Source organism: Bubalus bubalis, chromosome 5 (genome assembly GCF_019923935.1).
Source record: "Bubalus bubalis isolate 160015118507 breed Murrah chromosome 5, NDDB_SH_1, whole genome shotgun sequence".
Classification (NCBI taxonomy): Eukaryota; Metazoa; Chordata; class Mammalia; order Artiodactyla; family Bovidae; genus Bubalus; species Bubalus bubalis.
Window position 1 is genome coordinate 109,568,774 of NC_059161.1, and position 17,541 is coordinate 109,586,314.

At 51.5% G+C, this 17,541-nt stretch overlaps 1 protein-coding gene across 6 annotated transcripts in view; it reads left to right on the forward strand.

The window, feature by feature from the left end:
- The window catches only part of PKNOX2 (PBX/knotted 1 homeobox 2), a 297,298-nt gene extending 279,992 nt beyond the window's left edge, over positions 1-17,306 (forward strand). For all 6 annotated transcript variants that reach the window (XM_044943541.1, XM_025286363.2, XM_044943542.1 and 3 more), the window contains 3 exons: positions 12,668-12,744; positions 13,955-14,133; positions 15,154-17,306. In XM_044943541.1, coding sequence (XP_044799476.1) covers positions 12,668-12,744; positions 13,955-14,133; positions 15,154-15,380 — 483 coding nt within the window. In that variant the 3' untranslated portion in view covers positions 15,381-17,306. The remainder of the gene's footprint in view (positions 1-12,667; positions 12,745-13,954; positions 14,134-15,153) is intronic.
- The last annotated feature ends 235 nt before the right edge of the window (positions 17,307-17,541 follow it).

Here is a 17,541-nt window from a genome sequence, read left to right on the forward strand (position 1 = left end):
TGTCCTCTCTGCCTGTGAGTCTCTTTCTGTTTTGTAGAGAAGTTCATTTGTGTCCTATTTTAGATTCCATGCATAAATGATATCACATGGTATTTGTCTCTCTCTGACTTACTTTACTCAGTATGGTAATCTCTAGGTCCAGCCACGCTGCTACAAATGGCATTATTTCATTTTTATGGCTAAGCAGTATTCCACTGTGGGCTTCCCAGGTGACTCAGTGGTAAAGAATTCACCTGTCAATGTAGGAAGATGCAGGAGATGTGGGTTCAGTCCCTGGGTTGGGAAGATCCCCCAGAGTAGGAAATGGCAACCTGCCCTAGTATTCCTGCCTGGGAAATCCCGTGGACACAGGAGCCTGGCGAGGTACAGTCCATGGGGTCACCAAGAGTCAGACATGACTGGGCGCACATGCAAGCAAGGCGAAGAAAGATACATTTTATTTGGATTTAAAAGATGTATATTTGTTTGCTAATGTTTTGATACAGGAACAAGGTCATTTTCTCATTGAAGTTTGTCATTTTTACTTGCACATATTTCTCCTATAATATAGCATCTATAAATTTCATTTTTATTTAAAATGGAATAAGCACCTTGGCTTTGGGGAAGTAATCTGGCTGTAGGATCTTTTTAGATTTTTACTGTATATCCCAGTCTCTTTCACTTGTCTCACCTGATCTCACTTTTAAGCGAATTTGACTCTGGAGTCTTTCCAAAGCACTCCACTTAGTCTTAGCAACAACTCTTGCTTTTTTGCACTCATATTTCATGGTTTACAGAATAGTTAATTAAGTTCCATAATTACAGTAACACACAGAAGTAGCATAAACTAGTCAATGCAAAACTGCTGTCTTCCTGATAAGCAGATAAATTGGCTAATGAACATTCTACAAAGTAAGCTATTCCTCCTAAGCTTTCAGGATGTAGACAGCAGTTCTGATGGCTGACAGCAGGAGGGGAGAGCGCGGTATAATATGCAGATTTGTTTAACAGATACCAACTCTCAGAACTTCTTCTGTGGGTGCTGGTTCTCTGTTGTCTTCTTTCCTTCAGGCAGAAGTTAGTATTCTTTCATCCTTTCGCCCTGTGTCCGAGACTTCTTGTCCTTTCCACTGTCCCATGGCACTTGCCGCTCCGGAAATGTGTTCAGATGACAGCGTGCTCCTGAGATAGAGGCTCAACCCCTGAGCCTTTTTGCTCTTAGGCTACTGTGAGATTGGGATGGTTTCATCCATTAGTTCCTTGCTCCAGTGAGATTTTCTTGCTATTGCATTCTGGCTGAAAGCAGCTAAATTCCTGCTGGAAGCGATCATTTCATTGCAAATCCAGATTGGGTGGGAAACCCTGGCAGAGGGTCCCCTCTGTGGAGGGGAGGGTTGCTGCTCTTCCCAGCCTCCCCAGTCCCCACTTCTGCCCTCATCCCCTCCAGTCCAGATCACAGCTTCCCCCCACCATCCTGCCTGCATGATTCTGCTCATTTCCATCAAAAATGTGACTGCTCTCTGCTGCTGCCACCCAGGCACAGGAGCCACTTTACAGAATGTTTTCACTATGGGGGGATCCTGGAGAGGAAACCAAGCCCTAGTGGCCCCACCACCACCAACGGAGCCCCTTACTCCAGTAGCCTCTGCGGCTTGCCGGGTGCGGGCTAAGCTTCTTTCTGCATCGTCTCATTTCACCTGCCCAGTCAGCCTAGGAGGGAGTACTGCTACCATCCTTGTTTTACCAATTACAAAACTAGGCTCTGAAAAGGTAACCAGACTTGAAACCAGGTCCATGTGGCTCTAATTTCTTCCCACTAGGAGGTACCGCCTCTCCACTGGTTCAAGAAACAGCAGCATCTCTTGGCTCCCACACAAAGTCTAGGTAAAGTAAAAGGGGACCCCAACTCTGAGTCGAGGCGCAGAGCCCCATCCTGGGACAGGTATGGGGTTTGATAGCCCGGCCCTCGTTTTCAGATACAGTGAGGCTGCCTGACTATCTCATCCGTTCCTCTTCCTCCGGCCACCATCGCATCCACCAGCCAGGCATACGTCTCGTCAGGGTTGCACTCTGCTTGCTGCCACCTCACCCCCACCTGACGGAGCTGACGACCTTGCTCCAGGGCCGTCAGATACACTTGGCTGCAGTCACACAAACTGAGTGCTCAAAACCAAGGGCCTTCTCTGCTTGATTCTTTGGGTATTGAAGTGTAATTCACATACCATAAAATCCACTCTTTTTAACTATACAGTTCAGAGGCCTTAGGTATATTTACAAAATGGTGTAATCATCACCACTATCTAATTCCAGAACATTTCATCACCCTGGAAAGAAACCCTGTACCCATTAGCCATCACTTGCCCACCCCTAGAAGCCAGTGGTCTACTTTCTGTCTTGAGGGGTTTGCCGATTTCAGATATTTCACACGAGTGGAATTGTATGATATGGAATCTTTTGTGACTGGCTTCTTTCACTTAGCGTGATGTTTTCAGGGTTTACCCTCTTGTAATACATGGCAGTGCTTCATTTCTGTGTATGAATATCCCATTGTGCAGAGAGACCACATTTTGTTTATCCATTCATCACTTTATGAACATTTGGGTTTCACCTTCTTGGCTTTGAGTGATACTGCTACACACGTTGGTGTATACCTCATGATTCTTGTCTCTGAGACTCTTTGTCCGGTTCCCAGCTGTTCTCACCCACAGGGCTGGAGCCTCACATGCTGGGCTCATCCGTGCTGGAAGTCACCCAGGTACAGCATGTGCCCTCCATGCAGGCTCCCGGCCAAGGAGGGCTTGTGAAGGAGAGAGTCAGCCGGTTGCCTCTGCACATCAGTGTTGCCTTCAATCACTCAGCAAACATCCTTGCCTGCTTCCCTGTGCCTAGCGTAGCATTAAGTCTAAAGGAAGAGGGCATCTACCCCTATCAGACACCCACCTACGCAGCAGATAGAGACAGTTTATGCAAAAGGCATGGTACTTGGAGACAAGATCTGGATATAAGTCTCACTGACCCCTCAGTGGTAAAGAATTTTACCAGGTGGCTTAGTGGTCAGCCTGTCAAGCAGGAGACCTGGGTTCAATCCCTGGGTCAGGGAAGATCCTCTGAGGAAGGAAATGGCAACCCACTCCAGTATTCTTGCCTGGGAAACAAGCCTGGCCGGCTCCAGTTCACGGGGTCACAAAGAGTGGGACATGACTGAGCGTGCACGCGCGCACACATGCCCCCTGTGCCTAGCCAGCAGAACGGCAGTGAATTGCTGGACCTCATCAAGCCTCAGTTTTCTCTGCTGTAAAATGGGAGCCACAATATCCAGCTCATGGTACTGTTGCAAGGATAGAATAAGATGATGGATGCGGAGGTCCTTTGTCCTGAAACAGACACAGCTGCTGCTACAAATACCTCTGAAAGTCCCCGTGATCTGCTCTGCCTTGGAAACCTCAGAGAGAAAACTTGATACTTCTAGGGAAACTGGAGTAAAAAAACATGGAAAAGCAAGAAAATAGCTTAGGGAGACTGCACCATTCTTGCTCCAGCATATATTATCTATTACTTTTTCCTTTAATTTCATCACCTTATCTGAAATCTCACTCATCAGAGATCCATTTAAAATTATCCTATCCCTGTCAGAATGCCCACAGTGAGGCCATCACTCCTTCATAGCTTAGGTATGAATTAGTCCAAAAGCTTGGTTTTCTACACCCACTCCACTAGGATCAGTTTCAGGCAAAGAGTGCCAGTGTTTATTAGTGGTGGAAGATGAAGATCAGAGCATCTGTAAGCACAGCATTTTGAGGAGGTAGGCCAGAATGGGGTGCCAGAGGAAAGGCTCCTAACAATCGTCTTCAACCTCTCCTGACCCTTTTGAGAATCTGATGAAAGCTTTATCTTCATCATCATGAACATCACTGCAGGGGATTTGACCTTAAAGTCCTAAAGGCTGGAAGCCTCCGATTCAGGAAGCAGATGGGAGGATAGCATAAGGATCCAGGGATTTGTCACAGGAGGGACTGGGAAGAGTCAATGGAGCACAAAAAGGGAAAGGCTGAGGAAGTCTATGCTCACCAGTCTCAGCATTTACCTGGGTCTAGTTCTGTTCCCTGAAAGCAGAGGAAGATCTCTCATTTTTTCTTCCTGAATCCTTCTCTCCACCAGAACACAGATCTTCAACCAAATCGGTCTTTAAGGCTAGCCCAGAAAACTACCTATTTAAAAAAACTTGTTTCTATGGAGAAAGGTGATCTAAGTTCCAAATAATACACCTGTCCACTAATACCTGACCTTCAGGTGAGAGAGATGATTTCAGCACTCCTAGGACTGGTCATTTAATTGAGGGAATAAATCATGCACATCCTACGAATGGTCACCCCATGATGTAGCCAAGTGCTCTCACACAAACACACTTGCAGGGGGTTGACAACTCAATAGAGGGGAGGGGGTTTGCCCATCTTCCTGGTCAGGTATGTGTATCCAGGACTGGGCATCAGATTCCAAAAGGTCCTTTGACAAATCATGTCCAGGGAAGGGCAGCCAGGATGGGGACGTATCTGTTCAGATGACTCCTACAGGAAGCACGTCACACAATGAGGGCTGAGGGCTGAGGGCTGGAGATTGTTGGTCTGTGGGACCTTTGGGGCAGCCTGTGCAGTAGAAAGAAATATTGGAGGCAGACAGACGTGAGGTTGAGCCCTGCTCCATTTTTTACTTACTATATGACCTTGAATGAGTCAATTAACTTCTCTGATGTCAGTTTCCTTTTCATAAAGTGAAGGCAATAATACATATGCATGGTGAAGATCAATAATATGTTAAAAAGCGCAGTGGCTGACACAGGTGAAGTGGACATGGTTAAAGATACAGGAGAAAAAAAAAAAGATGCAGGGGGTTGGACGTCCCTGGTGGTCCAGAGGTTAAGTATCTGCCTACTAATGCAGGAAATATGGGCTCAGTCCTTGGTCCGGGGAGATTCCACATGCTGCAGGGCAACTGAGCCCAAGAGCCACAACTGCTGAGCCTGTGTGCTGCAGTTAATGAATCCCATGCACCTAGAGTTTGTGCTCGGCAATTAGAGATGCCGCCGCAGTGAGAAGCCGTTGCACGGCAGCTAGAGAGTAGCCCCGCTCACGGCAACTAGAGAAAGCCCGCACACAGCAACGACGACCCGAGGCAACAAGAAAAAAAAAAATACAGGGAGTGTGGGTCCTGACTCTGCCTCATACCCCTTGTGTAAGCTGGAGCCAGTTTTTAACCCTCTGGGCTGAGTTTTCTCGTGCGTAAAATGGGAATAATGATGCCTACTTCATAGATGCCTTCAGAATTCAATCAGAATACATGTCAAGTACTCTCACAGGGTGCTCTATGCTCTGTAAGTGCTCAGAGTTCTCCAAAAAGCTGTCCGCTTCCAGGAAGTGGCGGCGAGCCCTGTTAGGAGGCGAGAGCCAGGTGTTTCAGACCCTGTGTGGCTCTGGAAGACAGTCTCTGCTCTCTGGTTGGACAATAGGGAGGCAGATGAGTTCAACAGAGAATTCCTTGGTTGGGGAACTAAGATCTCACTTGCCACGTCGCTGACAAGCACTAAAAAATAAAAATAAAATAAAGATTCCACCTGAAAATGGCCAGGGGAGATTTACACCTCCACAGCATCCCCCAAGGAGCCTGAAGGCAGGTTAGCAGAAAATGCCCCATCATATACACCCAGGGGCTGGTGAATAAACCTATTTGAAAAGAAAGCACATTTGTACATGCACACAGGGGCTGCTGGGGGTCTTGCCCTCAGAAAAACAAGCTGTGGCTTTCCCGGAGAGAGAGCCACTTGCGCTGAGCAGCAGGTTTATTTTATGTTACTGATTTACTTAACAAACACTCATGGAGCGCGCTAGGCTTCCCTGGTAGCTCAGTGGTAAAGAATCCACTTGTCAAACAGGAGACGTGGGTTCGATCCTTGAGTCGGGAAGATCCCCTGGAGGGAAAAATGGCAACCCGCTCCAGTATCTTTGCCTGGGAAATCCCATAGACAGAGGATCTTGGCGGGCTACGGTTCAAGGGGTCACAAAGCATCAGACGTGACTTAGAGACTAAACAGCAGCATCATGGAGTGTTCCAGGCACCCTTCTAAGCACCTTTCAGATATTAACACACTGATTGTTATTAAACGACCTTTGGAAGGTGTATTTGCTCTCCCTGCTTTATAGAAGGAGAAGCTGACACGAGAGCCCAGGGTCTCAAGCTGGTGAGAGACCAGGGTTCAAAGCCGGGCAGTCTGATTCTAGAGCCCTGCTCTTCTTCTTTGGGGTGCAGCAGGTCTTAGCTGCGGCATGCAGGATCTTTAGTGTGGCACACAGACTCTTGGGGCTTGCGGGATCTAGTTCCCTGACCCGGGATCCAATCTGGGCCCCCTGCACTGTACCTCCAGGGAAGTCCCTAGAGGCCTTCTTCTTTGTCCTTGCCTACTGCTACCATGTTGCCTCTGAGACCCTTCTAGAGAAGTAGTTGACTCCTAAGGACCCCCTTCTCCTTCTCATCCCCCCACAAATATGTTTGAAACCATTGGTTGTGAGAGCAGCACTGTTAATAAGCAGGTGGCCCGGGGAGCCTGAATCACTGATGCTCCCCACCCCCTTCCTACTCATTTTCACACCCACAGACACGCACAAAGGGAATGAGGATAAGCACCAGTTACCCCCCAGGATCCTATGGTCATTCAACCAAGATGTATTGAACACTTGGCACAAACCTGGCATTTTCCTCCGAGCCAATGAGGTGGGGGTGAAAAGAACAGTGTGGATCCTTTTCTCAAAACTTGCAGCCTGTCTGGTTGGGGTGAAAAACAGATCATCCTTGTAGTGTGTGGAATTCTGGATAGGGTGAGGGCTCAGACCTCATGGCAGTGGAGGGAGTGTTCCAAATGGATTTAAGGCGTTGGGGGCAGGTTAAGGATCAAAATTTTACTACTCTGTGGAGGACTGATTGAAATAGAAACCAGGGGGAAGGGTGAAGAGCAGGAAGGGCTTCCCAGGTGGCTCAGTGGTTAAGAATCCGCCCGCCAATGCAGGAGATGAGCGTTCGATCCCTGGATCAGGAAGATCCCCTGAAGAAGGAAATGGCAACTCACTCCAGTATTTTTGCCTGGAGAATCCCATGGACAGAGGAGCCTGGCGGGCTATAGTCCATGGGGCCGCAAAGAGTTGGACACAACTTAGTGACTGGAGGAACAAACGAAGAGCAGGAAGGTGGTAGATTATTACAATGAAAAACTATATAGCAATGAACATGAAGGTGATTGTTACATAGAACAACCATGGATGGATCTCCCAACTATACTATGGATTGAAATACTGCGTGCTCTATAATTGCATTTATATAGGGTCCAAAAACCAAGCAAAACTAAACCATATTGATTAAGAATGTAACATAGATTGTAAAAGTATAAAGAAAAGCAAAAAAAAAAAAAGGAATTACAGGGAACATCGAGTTATCTTGGGGGAGGATATCTTTGGAAGTGGTGATTGGCAGGGGACAGAAAAGGGGCTTCTGGGGTACCAGTAGAAATCTATTTTGTTGACCTGGGTGGTGGTCACATGGGTGTTGGTGACACCAAGCTATGGATTTTAGTTCCCTGTGATTTCCTGTGTGTTCAGTCGCTCAGTCATGTCTGACTCTTTGCAATCCCATGAACTGTAACCCACCAGGCGCCTCTGTCCATGAAATTTTGCAGACAAGAATACTGGAGCAGGGTTGCCATTTCCTCCTCCAGGGGATCTTCCCAACCCAAGGATCGAACCAGCATCTCTTGTCTCCTGCATTGGCAGGCGGGTTCTTTACCACTGAGCCACCTGGGAAGGCCCCGTGCTTTTCTGTGTGTGCACAATTGTAAATGGGGAGGTGAGTGGAAAAGAGAAAGGAATGGTAAAGTGGGACATCTGAGCCAAGACAGCTCTAGCAGGAAAGGCAGGGCCCCTGGGTACCTTCTGTACCCCTCTCCATTCTAAACTGCTCGTCTCTCCCACTTTAGCATCTCTGAGGTCAAGGTGTGCCTTGCCATCAATGGCATCTTCTGTGTGATGCAATGTGGCTGTTTCAGGGCCCCTCACCATCCCAGCTGCCTCCCTCTGGCTGGTTTCTGGCCCTGCTAGAGCAGTGGCCAGATTAAGAAGTTTTGTAGCCACAGCAGGCTACATGCACACAGCTGGTCAGGAGCGGGAAGGGAAGGAGGGTGTGGCTGACCCCAGTGTGGGAAAGCAGGCCAGGATAGCAGCTTCAAGCTCTGCTCCAGCCGCAGCTCCATCTCACACCTGCAGGCTGCTGCTTCCAATGCGCCGTGTCTCTCAGGGATCTGGCTGGCCTCCTGCTTGTCTTCCTGGGTGAGGACGTGGGTGCTCCCTATTGGGTGGGCTTTGAGTGAGAGAAGTGGCCAAGGGCCCATACACCAGCCTGGTTGAGCTGCTTTCAGACCCAGGACCCTAGAAGGGAACCCGTAGTTCAAACCAAAAATGCCTTCAGCTTCACTTTAGCCCAGATGAGACTTGAGTCATGGGGCCCAAAGGGAGGTGTCAGCAAAGAGTTGGGTTAGATGTCAGAGGAGCTTCCTGATGGCAACCGTGGTATCGTGAAATGCCTCTTCAGCTTAAATCCGGCAGTTCCCTTCCCCAGAGACTGAATATTCAACTGAACGGTGAAGTCTGGCAGGTGTCACTATTGGTCCAGAGTGAGTCGGCACAGCATGTTCTCATTCAATCATCCTCAAAAGCCAAGGAGTAGGCCCCGTCTTGTTATTTCCATCTTAAGCCCAGAAACTGAGGATGGCAGATGTGAAACAATACGTTGCCAAGGTCCTGTGTCTGGTTAAGCGGTGGATGCAGGACTCGACATCTGCAAAGATGGTACAGGTGGTGGTGTAGTCGCTAAGTTGTGTCCGAATCCTTGTGACCCCATGGACTATAGCCCACCAGGCTCCTCTGTCCATGGGGTTTCCAGGGCAAGAATACTGGAGTGAGTGACCTCTGCAGAGGCCATGCTCGTAACCAGCCGGCAGCACTGCCCAGTCACATGGGGCTCCTGGCTGGCCTGAGAAGGAGCTGTCATTGTCTGGTCCATCCGCGTCTCTCCTAGAGGGCCTCTGTCTTCACCCTTCCCTCCTGGCTGCGGAGGAGAAGTTCGTCCAAATAGTGAGCTGAGGCCCGAGGGCTCACCGCCATCACGCTGGATTCCTCTCCCTGCCCCTGGCCCCCAGCCTTTCCGATGGTGCTAAAAGTAGAGCTGACCAAATCAAGGGCTGTCCAGGGGCCAGGGCTATTTTGACTCTGTCCTCAGGAATCATCTGGTCTGAGGCGTGGACAAGCTGGACTGCTCCCATGAGCACTCAGATGGGGTGCCAGGAATGTTCTGGCAACACACCTGTCCTCAAGGCCGTGCCAAACCCTGCACTCACCACCACCACCCCCAGCCTCGCCCGCCTCCACCGCATGCTTCCTGAGATACCCATCCCAGGAGCCGTGGGGGAGGGGGGACTTGCACTGAAGGAGGATCAGGGCTTTGTGTCTGTGTTTGTAAGAGAATAACCAGCCAGTTTGGGGGACCCTGCCTCTCATCCCTTCCCATTAACTTAATCTGTGGATTTATGACATCCACTCAGAATGGAGGCCTGCCCTGGAAGGCTCCTTAGAGACAGCAAACTATCTGCAGGAGGCTAAAAGATTTCCTTCTCTGGAGATCTTAATAGTGGAAGAAATGTGCCTCTGACAATAAGTCCTAGCGCAAAGCCCCTGCCTGGAAAGCCCGTGCCCTCCATTACTAAGATGGCTTGGCCATTCTTTCAAAGTCCAGCTGAAGCCTGCCTCCCTAGAGAAGGCTCCTCTGACTGCTCTGACCACCCAGTGTATACTGAAACGCGCTACGTATCTTTTTCTTTTTGTTGCCCTGGGTCTCCATTGCTGCGGTGGGCTTTCTCTAGTTGCAGTGAGCGGGGGCTGCTCTTTGTCGCGGTGCCCGGGCTTCTCGTTGTGGTGGCTTCTCTTGTTGTGGAGAACGGGCTTAAGGAGCTGAAGCACATGGGCTCTCGAGCTCAGGCTCAATAGTTGTGGCACCTGGGCTTAGCTGCTCTGCAGCCTGTGGGATCTTCCCAGGCTAGGGATCGAACCCATGCCCCCTGCACTGGCAGGCAGATTCTTATCCACCGCATCACCAGGGAAGTCCTCTACACACTCCTCTTTAATAGAGGCTTTCTTTTGTGGTTGAAGCTTTTCCCTCTAAGCTGTGGGCTCCATGGGTGGGTGTCTCTCTCTTGGGCAGTAGCAGCTTCCCTGAGTTTATGGTTGATGTGCCGGCATGGTTGTCAAGGCTCAGGGAAAAAGTCACCCAGCTCCTTCCCGTGCTGGTTCACTCATCTGTCTCATACACAAACACCGAATAGCCACGCCACCTGCTACTGGTCTGGACGCTGGAGATGTGGTGTCTGATAAGACAGGGTCCCTGCCTGAGCAACTCCCAGGATAGGGGAGAGATCTGTCACTGGAGAGTGGGCTGAAGGCAGGGCCACAGCGACTGACTTGCCCCGGGGAGCTGGGAGAGACCTCACAAAGGACTTGACAAAGGGAGAGGTCTTTTGCAGAAGCTCAGAAACGCAGGCAGTAGAAAGGTGGGAGATGGAGTATTCCAGCAGGGGGGCAGCAGTGCAAAGGCGTGAAGATGTGGAGGAGCTAGTAGGGCCCGGAGAGGCCAGAACATTGTTCTGTTTTTACTGTATCCTCAGACCAGCTGCCATGGATGACACGGAGGCTGCTCAGCTTCTAATGAGGGCCATGGAGATTGAAACTCCACGGACAGGGGAGGAGGGCTCAGCCGCCACCCCTCCATGGAGGGGGGTCAGAAGACACGGAGCCCCTCCTCCTCTGCCGCTGAGGGCTACAGCCTCATCCCCACCTCCCTCTGCTCGTCCCCTTTTAGATGGAATTGGCTCCTGCGACACCCTGCGCTTTCCTTCTTGTTAGAATCTTAATATTATGTGGCTCACAAGCCCCAGCTGCCCTGGCATGGCAGGCAGGGTCAGAGGTGTGAATTAAAACAACACACGATCCCGACTGCTTCAGCCGGGGGACGCTGAGGCCACTGAAGAGGTTGCTTTCCTTTGTCACTGATAATGAGCGTTCCACCGAGGCTGTTGATCTCAAGCTCATCCCTCAGACAGCTTTAAGCACCTTGCCAGCATCATCCAATAATAGTTTGAAGAGCCATCTCTTGTTGAGCACTTTACGAGGACAATTTCATTTAATCATGACATGACTTTTTGATGTAGGGTAAAGCGATGGTCCGGAGATCTCACCGGTTGTCATGATAGAGCAAAAATCTGAGTCCTGGTCTTCGGGACTTTGGAAGGCCCAAGCTCCAGTATCTCATACCGCCTCAATAAGGGGATATTTCCAACCTGAGGACAGCTGGGCCCTCTACTCTGAGAGCCCCCAAACCTCCCCTAGCTGCCCGGGCAAGGCTCCAACCCATTCAGACTCTCATCACACCTATTGCCAGCCTGCCAGGTACCAGGTGGCATGCAGAAGCCTGAGAAAGACACAGAGTCACACAGAACTGGTCGTCAAAGGGCTCAGCACCCTAACCCACTGCCACCACAAAATTTCCCAGTCTTTAATGTGACCTGTTCAGCCTTCCCAGTGCTCCGGCCAACACCCCACTGCTCTTTCATCCCAGCATCTACTGCCTCGTGTCTGCTTCCTTTCACTGGGTGTTATTGTGCGTCACTGACGTCACGACGTCATTTGTGCATTATGCACATGTGGAGGGCACTGGGGATACATTAATAAGATGAATTAATAAGAGCTGGTCTTTGCCCTCATGAAGCACAGGTCGAGAGACAGACAAGCATGGAATCAGTGCAGGGACTGAAGGCCCTGGCCCACGTCCTCACTCACCCTCCTCCAAAGACACTGACTCCATGTCACAGGGTGGCAGTGTGCAGTGATGGGGGCGCCCGGGCCACAGTCAGGAGAACTGAGTTCCAAGCCGATGCCACCATCTGGGGGACAATGGAGATGGTTCTTCAGTTTCCTCATCTGTAAAGTGGGAAGAACAACCCCTAACCTGCCCCTTACTGAGTTTTAGTGAGGTGCTTTTATTAAGTGAAATTAGTGCATGAAAGCATTTCACAGGCTGTAAAATATTATACAAGTTGTAGTTGTCCTTACATTTGTTCTTCTGTCTCCTAGGATGCCTACATGAATCTGCACACAGAGTAGATATTCAGTAAATGTCAGTTAGTGTAAATTAAACGGATTCATTCACCCCGTTTACCACCTTCTGAGAGTCCCCTGGGCTTTGGAGGCCACTGTAAATCCTAATACTGATCATGCTTGACATGCCTGCTGGGGGGCGGGCTGGAGGGTGTGACGGTGCTGTGGGAGTGACCACCATTGAACTGTACCGGCTCCTGGGAGACCACTTGGTTCCCCACCAAAGAGGGGCTGGGCCGAGGGTGGGTGGCCCTCCTTAGGCACAGAGCAGCCTCCCTTGAGGCCAGCAGTCCATTCTTCCTGGGGAACAAACGTTAACTTTCCCCGTTTGGGCTTCCAAACCACGGAGGCTGCCTGCCCGGGACGCTGCCTGTGTCGTGGGCATGGTCTCTAGCGGGACCAGGTCACCACGTGCCCACCCCTCACTAGCTCTTCGCCTCTCATTTCAGCACCCCTACCCCACGGAGGATGAGAAGAGGCAGATCGCAGCCCAGACAAACCTCACCCTCTTGCAAGTGAATAACTGGTGAGTTAGCATCACATGCCCAGAGGCTATCAGACCCAGGGGCCACTTGCTCAGCAGCGGGATGCACAGCAGGGGAAAAGGTGGGAGTGCCCAGCTCACTTCAGTCTCCACCCAGCCACTGTGCCAGCCCTCCCATGTTGGCTGGAAACAGAAAGCTGAAATCCACACCTATAGCTTCATCTGCAGCTTCTCAGCGCCCTCTGCTGGGAAGCTGTGTCAAGAACATCACGGAAAACTTGATGAATAGACACACAGGCGTGGCTGCATCCCAGGCCCCCAGGCCCCCAGGCCCCCAGGGGTTATCTGCTCTGCTCACAACCTGTGTAAACGGAGCTCAAGCTAAAATATTCTGCAGAGCTGGGAGCTGGAAGGAGGGAGGAGGCAACAGTCCTGACCCACAGGGCTCCCCGTGTTCCCTCCTCTGTGGCTGGCCGGGGTGTCATGGGAATCTCAGAGGGCAAGGTCTGGTGGGTGGGAGTGGACCCTTGGCCCCCCGGAGAGAGATCAGAGGTTAGTGCTTTTGACTAAGGAGCTCTTCCTTCACTGTTCAGTCTTGACGGGTCTGGAGCAGATTCCCAGGCCTTCTCACGCGTTCATCCCAACAAGTCCCCAAGCTCCTAGTGAACTCACAAGCTCCTCGGTGCCCAGGGCTCATCACTGCTGTGCTTTCATACCCTGGGCCAGACCCCCAGTCTGCTCCACTCAAGGACCAGCTGGTGGGAGTCCAGAAGCAGCTTAGTGCTCTCTGCACATGGGTGTACACACACACATGTGCACCTGCACACATGCTCACATGTGCTTACATACACATGTGCACACACACACGCTCACATATACACATCCATCGGTGTGCACGTGCACACACGGACACATACATGCATGTGCGCACCCATATGTGCCCATGCATGCATAGACCTGCACGTGCTCAAATATGCTCACACCTGCACACATGTGCATACACATGTGCACCCATGCACACATGTGCATACACACACGTGCGTGCATGCACACAGGACATGTGCACACACGTGTGCGCACCCCTGCACACTCATCCACATGCATGCATGCATGTGTGCACATGCACACGCCTGCGCCCGTCACGTGTACATACACATGTGTGCTCACATGTGCACACATATGCTCACACCTGCGCACACACATTCCCGCCCCCCAGTGGTGGCTAACGTGTCTCCATCTGACCCCGGGGCAGGTTCATCAATGCCCGAAGACGCATACTGCAGCCTATGCTTGACGCCAGCAACCCCGACCCTGCCCCCAAAGCCAAGAAAATCAAGTCGCAGCACCGGCCCACCCAAAGATTTTGGCCCAATTCCATCGCTGCAGGGGTTCTGCAGCAACAGGGCGGTGCCCCAGGGACAAACCCCGATGGTAAGAACTGGGGCTGAGGGTACTCTAGACCCTGGGGTGGGGGGATGGAAGAGGGGCTCCTGAAGCTCCTACAGGTGCGGCTGTACAGACTCAAAGGTTGAACGTCTACTCACTTGAGTGGCAGTGTCAGCTCTGTCACAAGAGTTAACTCTCCCGATCCCAGCCAAAGGATGTACGTAAGCCTGAAAGAAGGAGATTTTTGGGTACATATTTTAACAAGTCAAAAGCAATCTCACCAGGATGAGTGGGAGTCCACTGGTGGGCATCTGAGTCAATGGCTGCTCAGCAGAGCCCCCTCCTCACTCCCACACCCACCCGAAGTTTCTTAGCACCAGTCAGTGTCTTCACGGTCCCCCAGGAGCCAGGGCCATCTATAAATACCGAGGCAGGCAGCTGGCTTGTGAACGGAGGCCAGGAAGAGTTTTGTTTTCCCAGTTTCTCCATCACACCCTCCGTATACACTTTTCTAATTGCCGGTCGCCTGGTGCACAATGAATAATTCAATGAGCCATGAGCCAGGCATTTTATAGCTTGGCATGTGAAGCTAGCTCTGTGTGGGAAGTGGAGTGGAGGTGTACACGTGTGCGTGCACACCTTCATGTATATGTGCATGTATATGGCTGTGAACCAGTTTCTATGTGGTGGTGAACAGTCTTATGAGGTAGAGTGGAAATCAACAGATTTTGAGCTAAACCCACCAGGGAGAAAAGCGCAGCAATATCGTGCCTGACTGTATTCATTTGAGCTAATGACTCAACTGTCTGAGACTATTTCCTCCTCTTTAGAGTGAGGATGACAATACCTACTTACAGAATTCTTCGAAAGGCAGCAGTGTCTGCCACACTTACACGGAAACTGGCAGGAAGTGGTACCCAGGAGTGCTGCTGCCTGGGATGGGGCAAGGGGTGGCTGACAGTGAGTGGACAGGAGACTTCACACCAGGGAACTGTCCAGCGTAGGCACTCACCACCCCATCCACAGGGGCTCCTGGGCCTGACCCCGGCCTTCTTCTCGCTCTAGGGTCCATCAACCTGGACAGCCTGCAGTCCTTGTCCTCAGACAACGCCACCATGGCCATGCAGCAGGCTATGATGGCGGCACACGACGATTCACTGGACGGGACGGAAGAAGAGGAGGAGGATGAGATGGAAGAGGAGGAGGAAGAGGAGCTGGAGGAGGAGGCGGACGAGCTGCAGACAACGAATGTCAGCGACCTGGGCTTGGAACACAGTGACTCCCTGGAGTAGCCGAGCCGCCCAGGTGGCACTGGTCACCGAGCGGAAGAGGAGTGTCATCAGGAGGGCTTCAGGGTGGGGGGGAAGGGGACAGGGCAGGCGGCACACAGGAAGCTGGGCCCTGGCTTCCCGGAATCAGGAGCTGGAGGAAATGCACAGGAAACACCCTCTCCTTCCCAACCACCAAGCTTCACCGAGAACCCCGGCCCCACTTCCCTAGTATTGCAGAGGACTCCGTGTGGCGGGGCCGGTCAAGCAGCCTGGACAGAGAGGCAGGAGTGAGATCTGGACTCACCGCATCCCTGAGGACAGAGGGCACCCACAGCACCCCCCCCACTGAAGGACTTGAGTTGTTTACAAGCCCCCCCTGGGACATGGACCACTGCTGTTCACGGAGTGAGCCTCTGCCAGGGAACAGAGTCAGGAGGAAAGAGACAAAGGGGGTCTGGACTCCACCTCCACAGGGTCCTCAGCTCTTTGAGAGACATTCAAAGGCAGGAGGGAACCGGAATGCATGACTCCAGAGGGAGAGGGGTGCCACGGCGTTACATGCTGTAGAATAAGATGGGACCTGGATTCTCTAGGGCTCCCCTCAGTCCTCCAAGGCCCATGGACTTGGTAGAGGGGACAACAGCCATTAGAGCCACCTTCTCTCTCTCTCTCTGCCTCCTGGAAATCAGTGGTAAGCTGATGGGCTCAAATTATAGGTTAAGTGGAGGCCCTTCACCTGGGTTGGCTCCAGGACACAAGGAGATGGCAAGACCTGGGCTAGGAGCCATATCAAGGTGACCTTGGGGACCACAGCTGTCCCCAGGTGGTCAGTGGTGTCTTAGCCCAGATGTCGCAGCCCTGGGATGGAGCTCTCCAGATGCTCCACGCCTTCCATGGGCTGTTGGAGAGGGTGGAGCCAGGTTAGCTTGGCAGATGTCCACCCCTCCTGTCCCTCTCCGCTGTCCCTCTGCCCCCAGGCTGGCTCCACCAGCCTTCATCCTCTCTTCTTCACTCTATCCTTCCGAGAAGGCAGAAGAAACTTTGGAAAGAAGCATCCAGCCCAGTGTGAAGCCAGGGGTTGGAGAAGGTGCTAGCTACCTCCCCCTTCCCATCAATATCCAAAGTGTGGGGGAGGTGCCCACCCACCCGCCTCACTGTTCCACACTCCATCCCCACCACAGCCCTGGAGGAACCTGGGCTCCACAAAGAGGAGGAGTCTTCCCACCATCTGCCCTGACACACAGCCTCCACCCCCAACCCCCAGGCCCCCAGGATTGGCACCCCGCCCTCCTGTTCCCTCCCACCCCTATGGCTGTGAACCACAGGACTGATCACACGTGTGTTTTCCATTGAATTTAATTTAATGGACTTGCAGCTTCATCTGTCAGATGTGCGTTGGCCACCTCCGGCAGCAGCAGGATGTGAATGGGCTGCTGGGCTCAACTCGAGGGCCCCCTGCCAGGGCCCTGTAAGGTGGAGTGAAAGGATGGTGGCTTTCCTGAGGTCTCCCTGAAATGAATGTATTTCTTCCCCCAAAAGAGCTGATATTTAATGTTTTAATAGGGATTTTTGAGAAACAAATAACCTTATTTATAATCTGGGTGATCCAATCATTTTTTTACTCCCTTTTGATGCCATAGGTAGAGGAAAGTCTAGCTTTTTTGGTGTGAGACTTTTGCAACGTGCAGTGGGATAAATACATTTCCTGTTCGGCTTCATTTTTCTTGTTCATACACACACGTGCGCACACATGCACACACACACATACACCCTTCCACTTATCACTCTGGACAGGCATCCCACCCCACACTCTTGCACACACGTGCCCACACATCCTCCTCCCAGCCCCCCTCCACCTGCCTAATGTTATGCAACCTCTTCTGATGTATCCACCAAACCAGTACTGAATGTGGCCGAGTTTTCAGTAAACCTTATTACCTACCATAATTCTGGTGCATGATTCTCTTTTCACGTGGTTAAGGGTTAGGGGGACCCTGGACCAGAGGAAATCTGGAGGCCTCACCACAATCCTTGTTCATTCGACTACCCATGAAAGGGACCGAGGAAGAGGGATTCTGGGTGTCCTCAGCTTGCCAGTCTGGGGAGGAAGATGGCTAAGTTTGGCACAATCACAGCAGAGGTATCTTCTCTAAGACAGAGAGCAAAAGACAGGCAGAGGCTC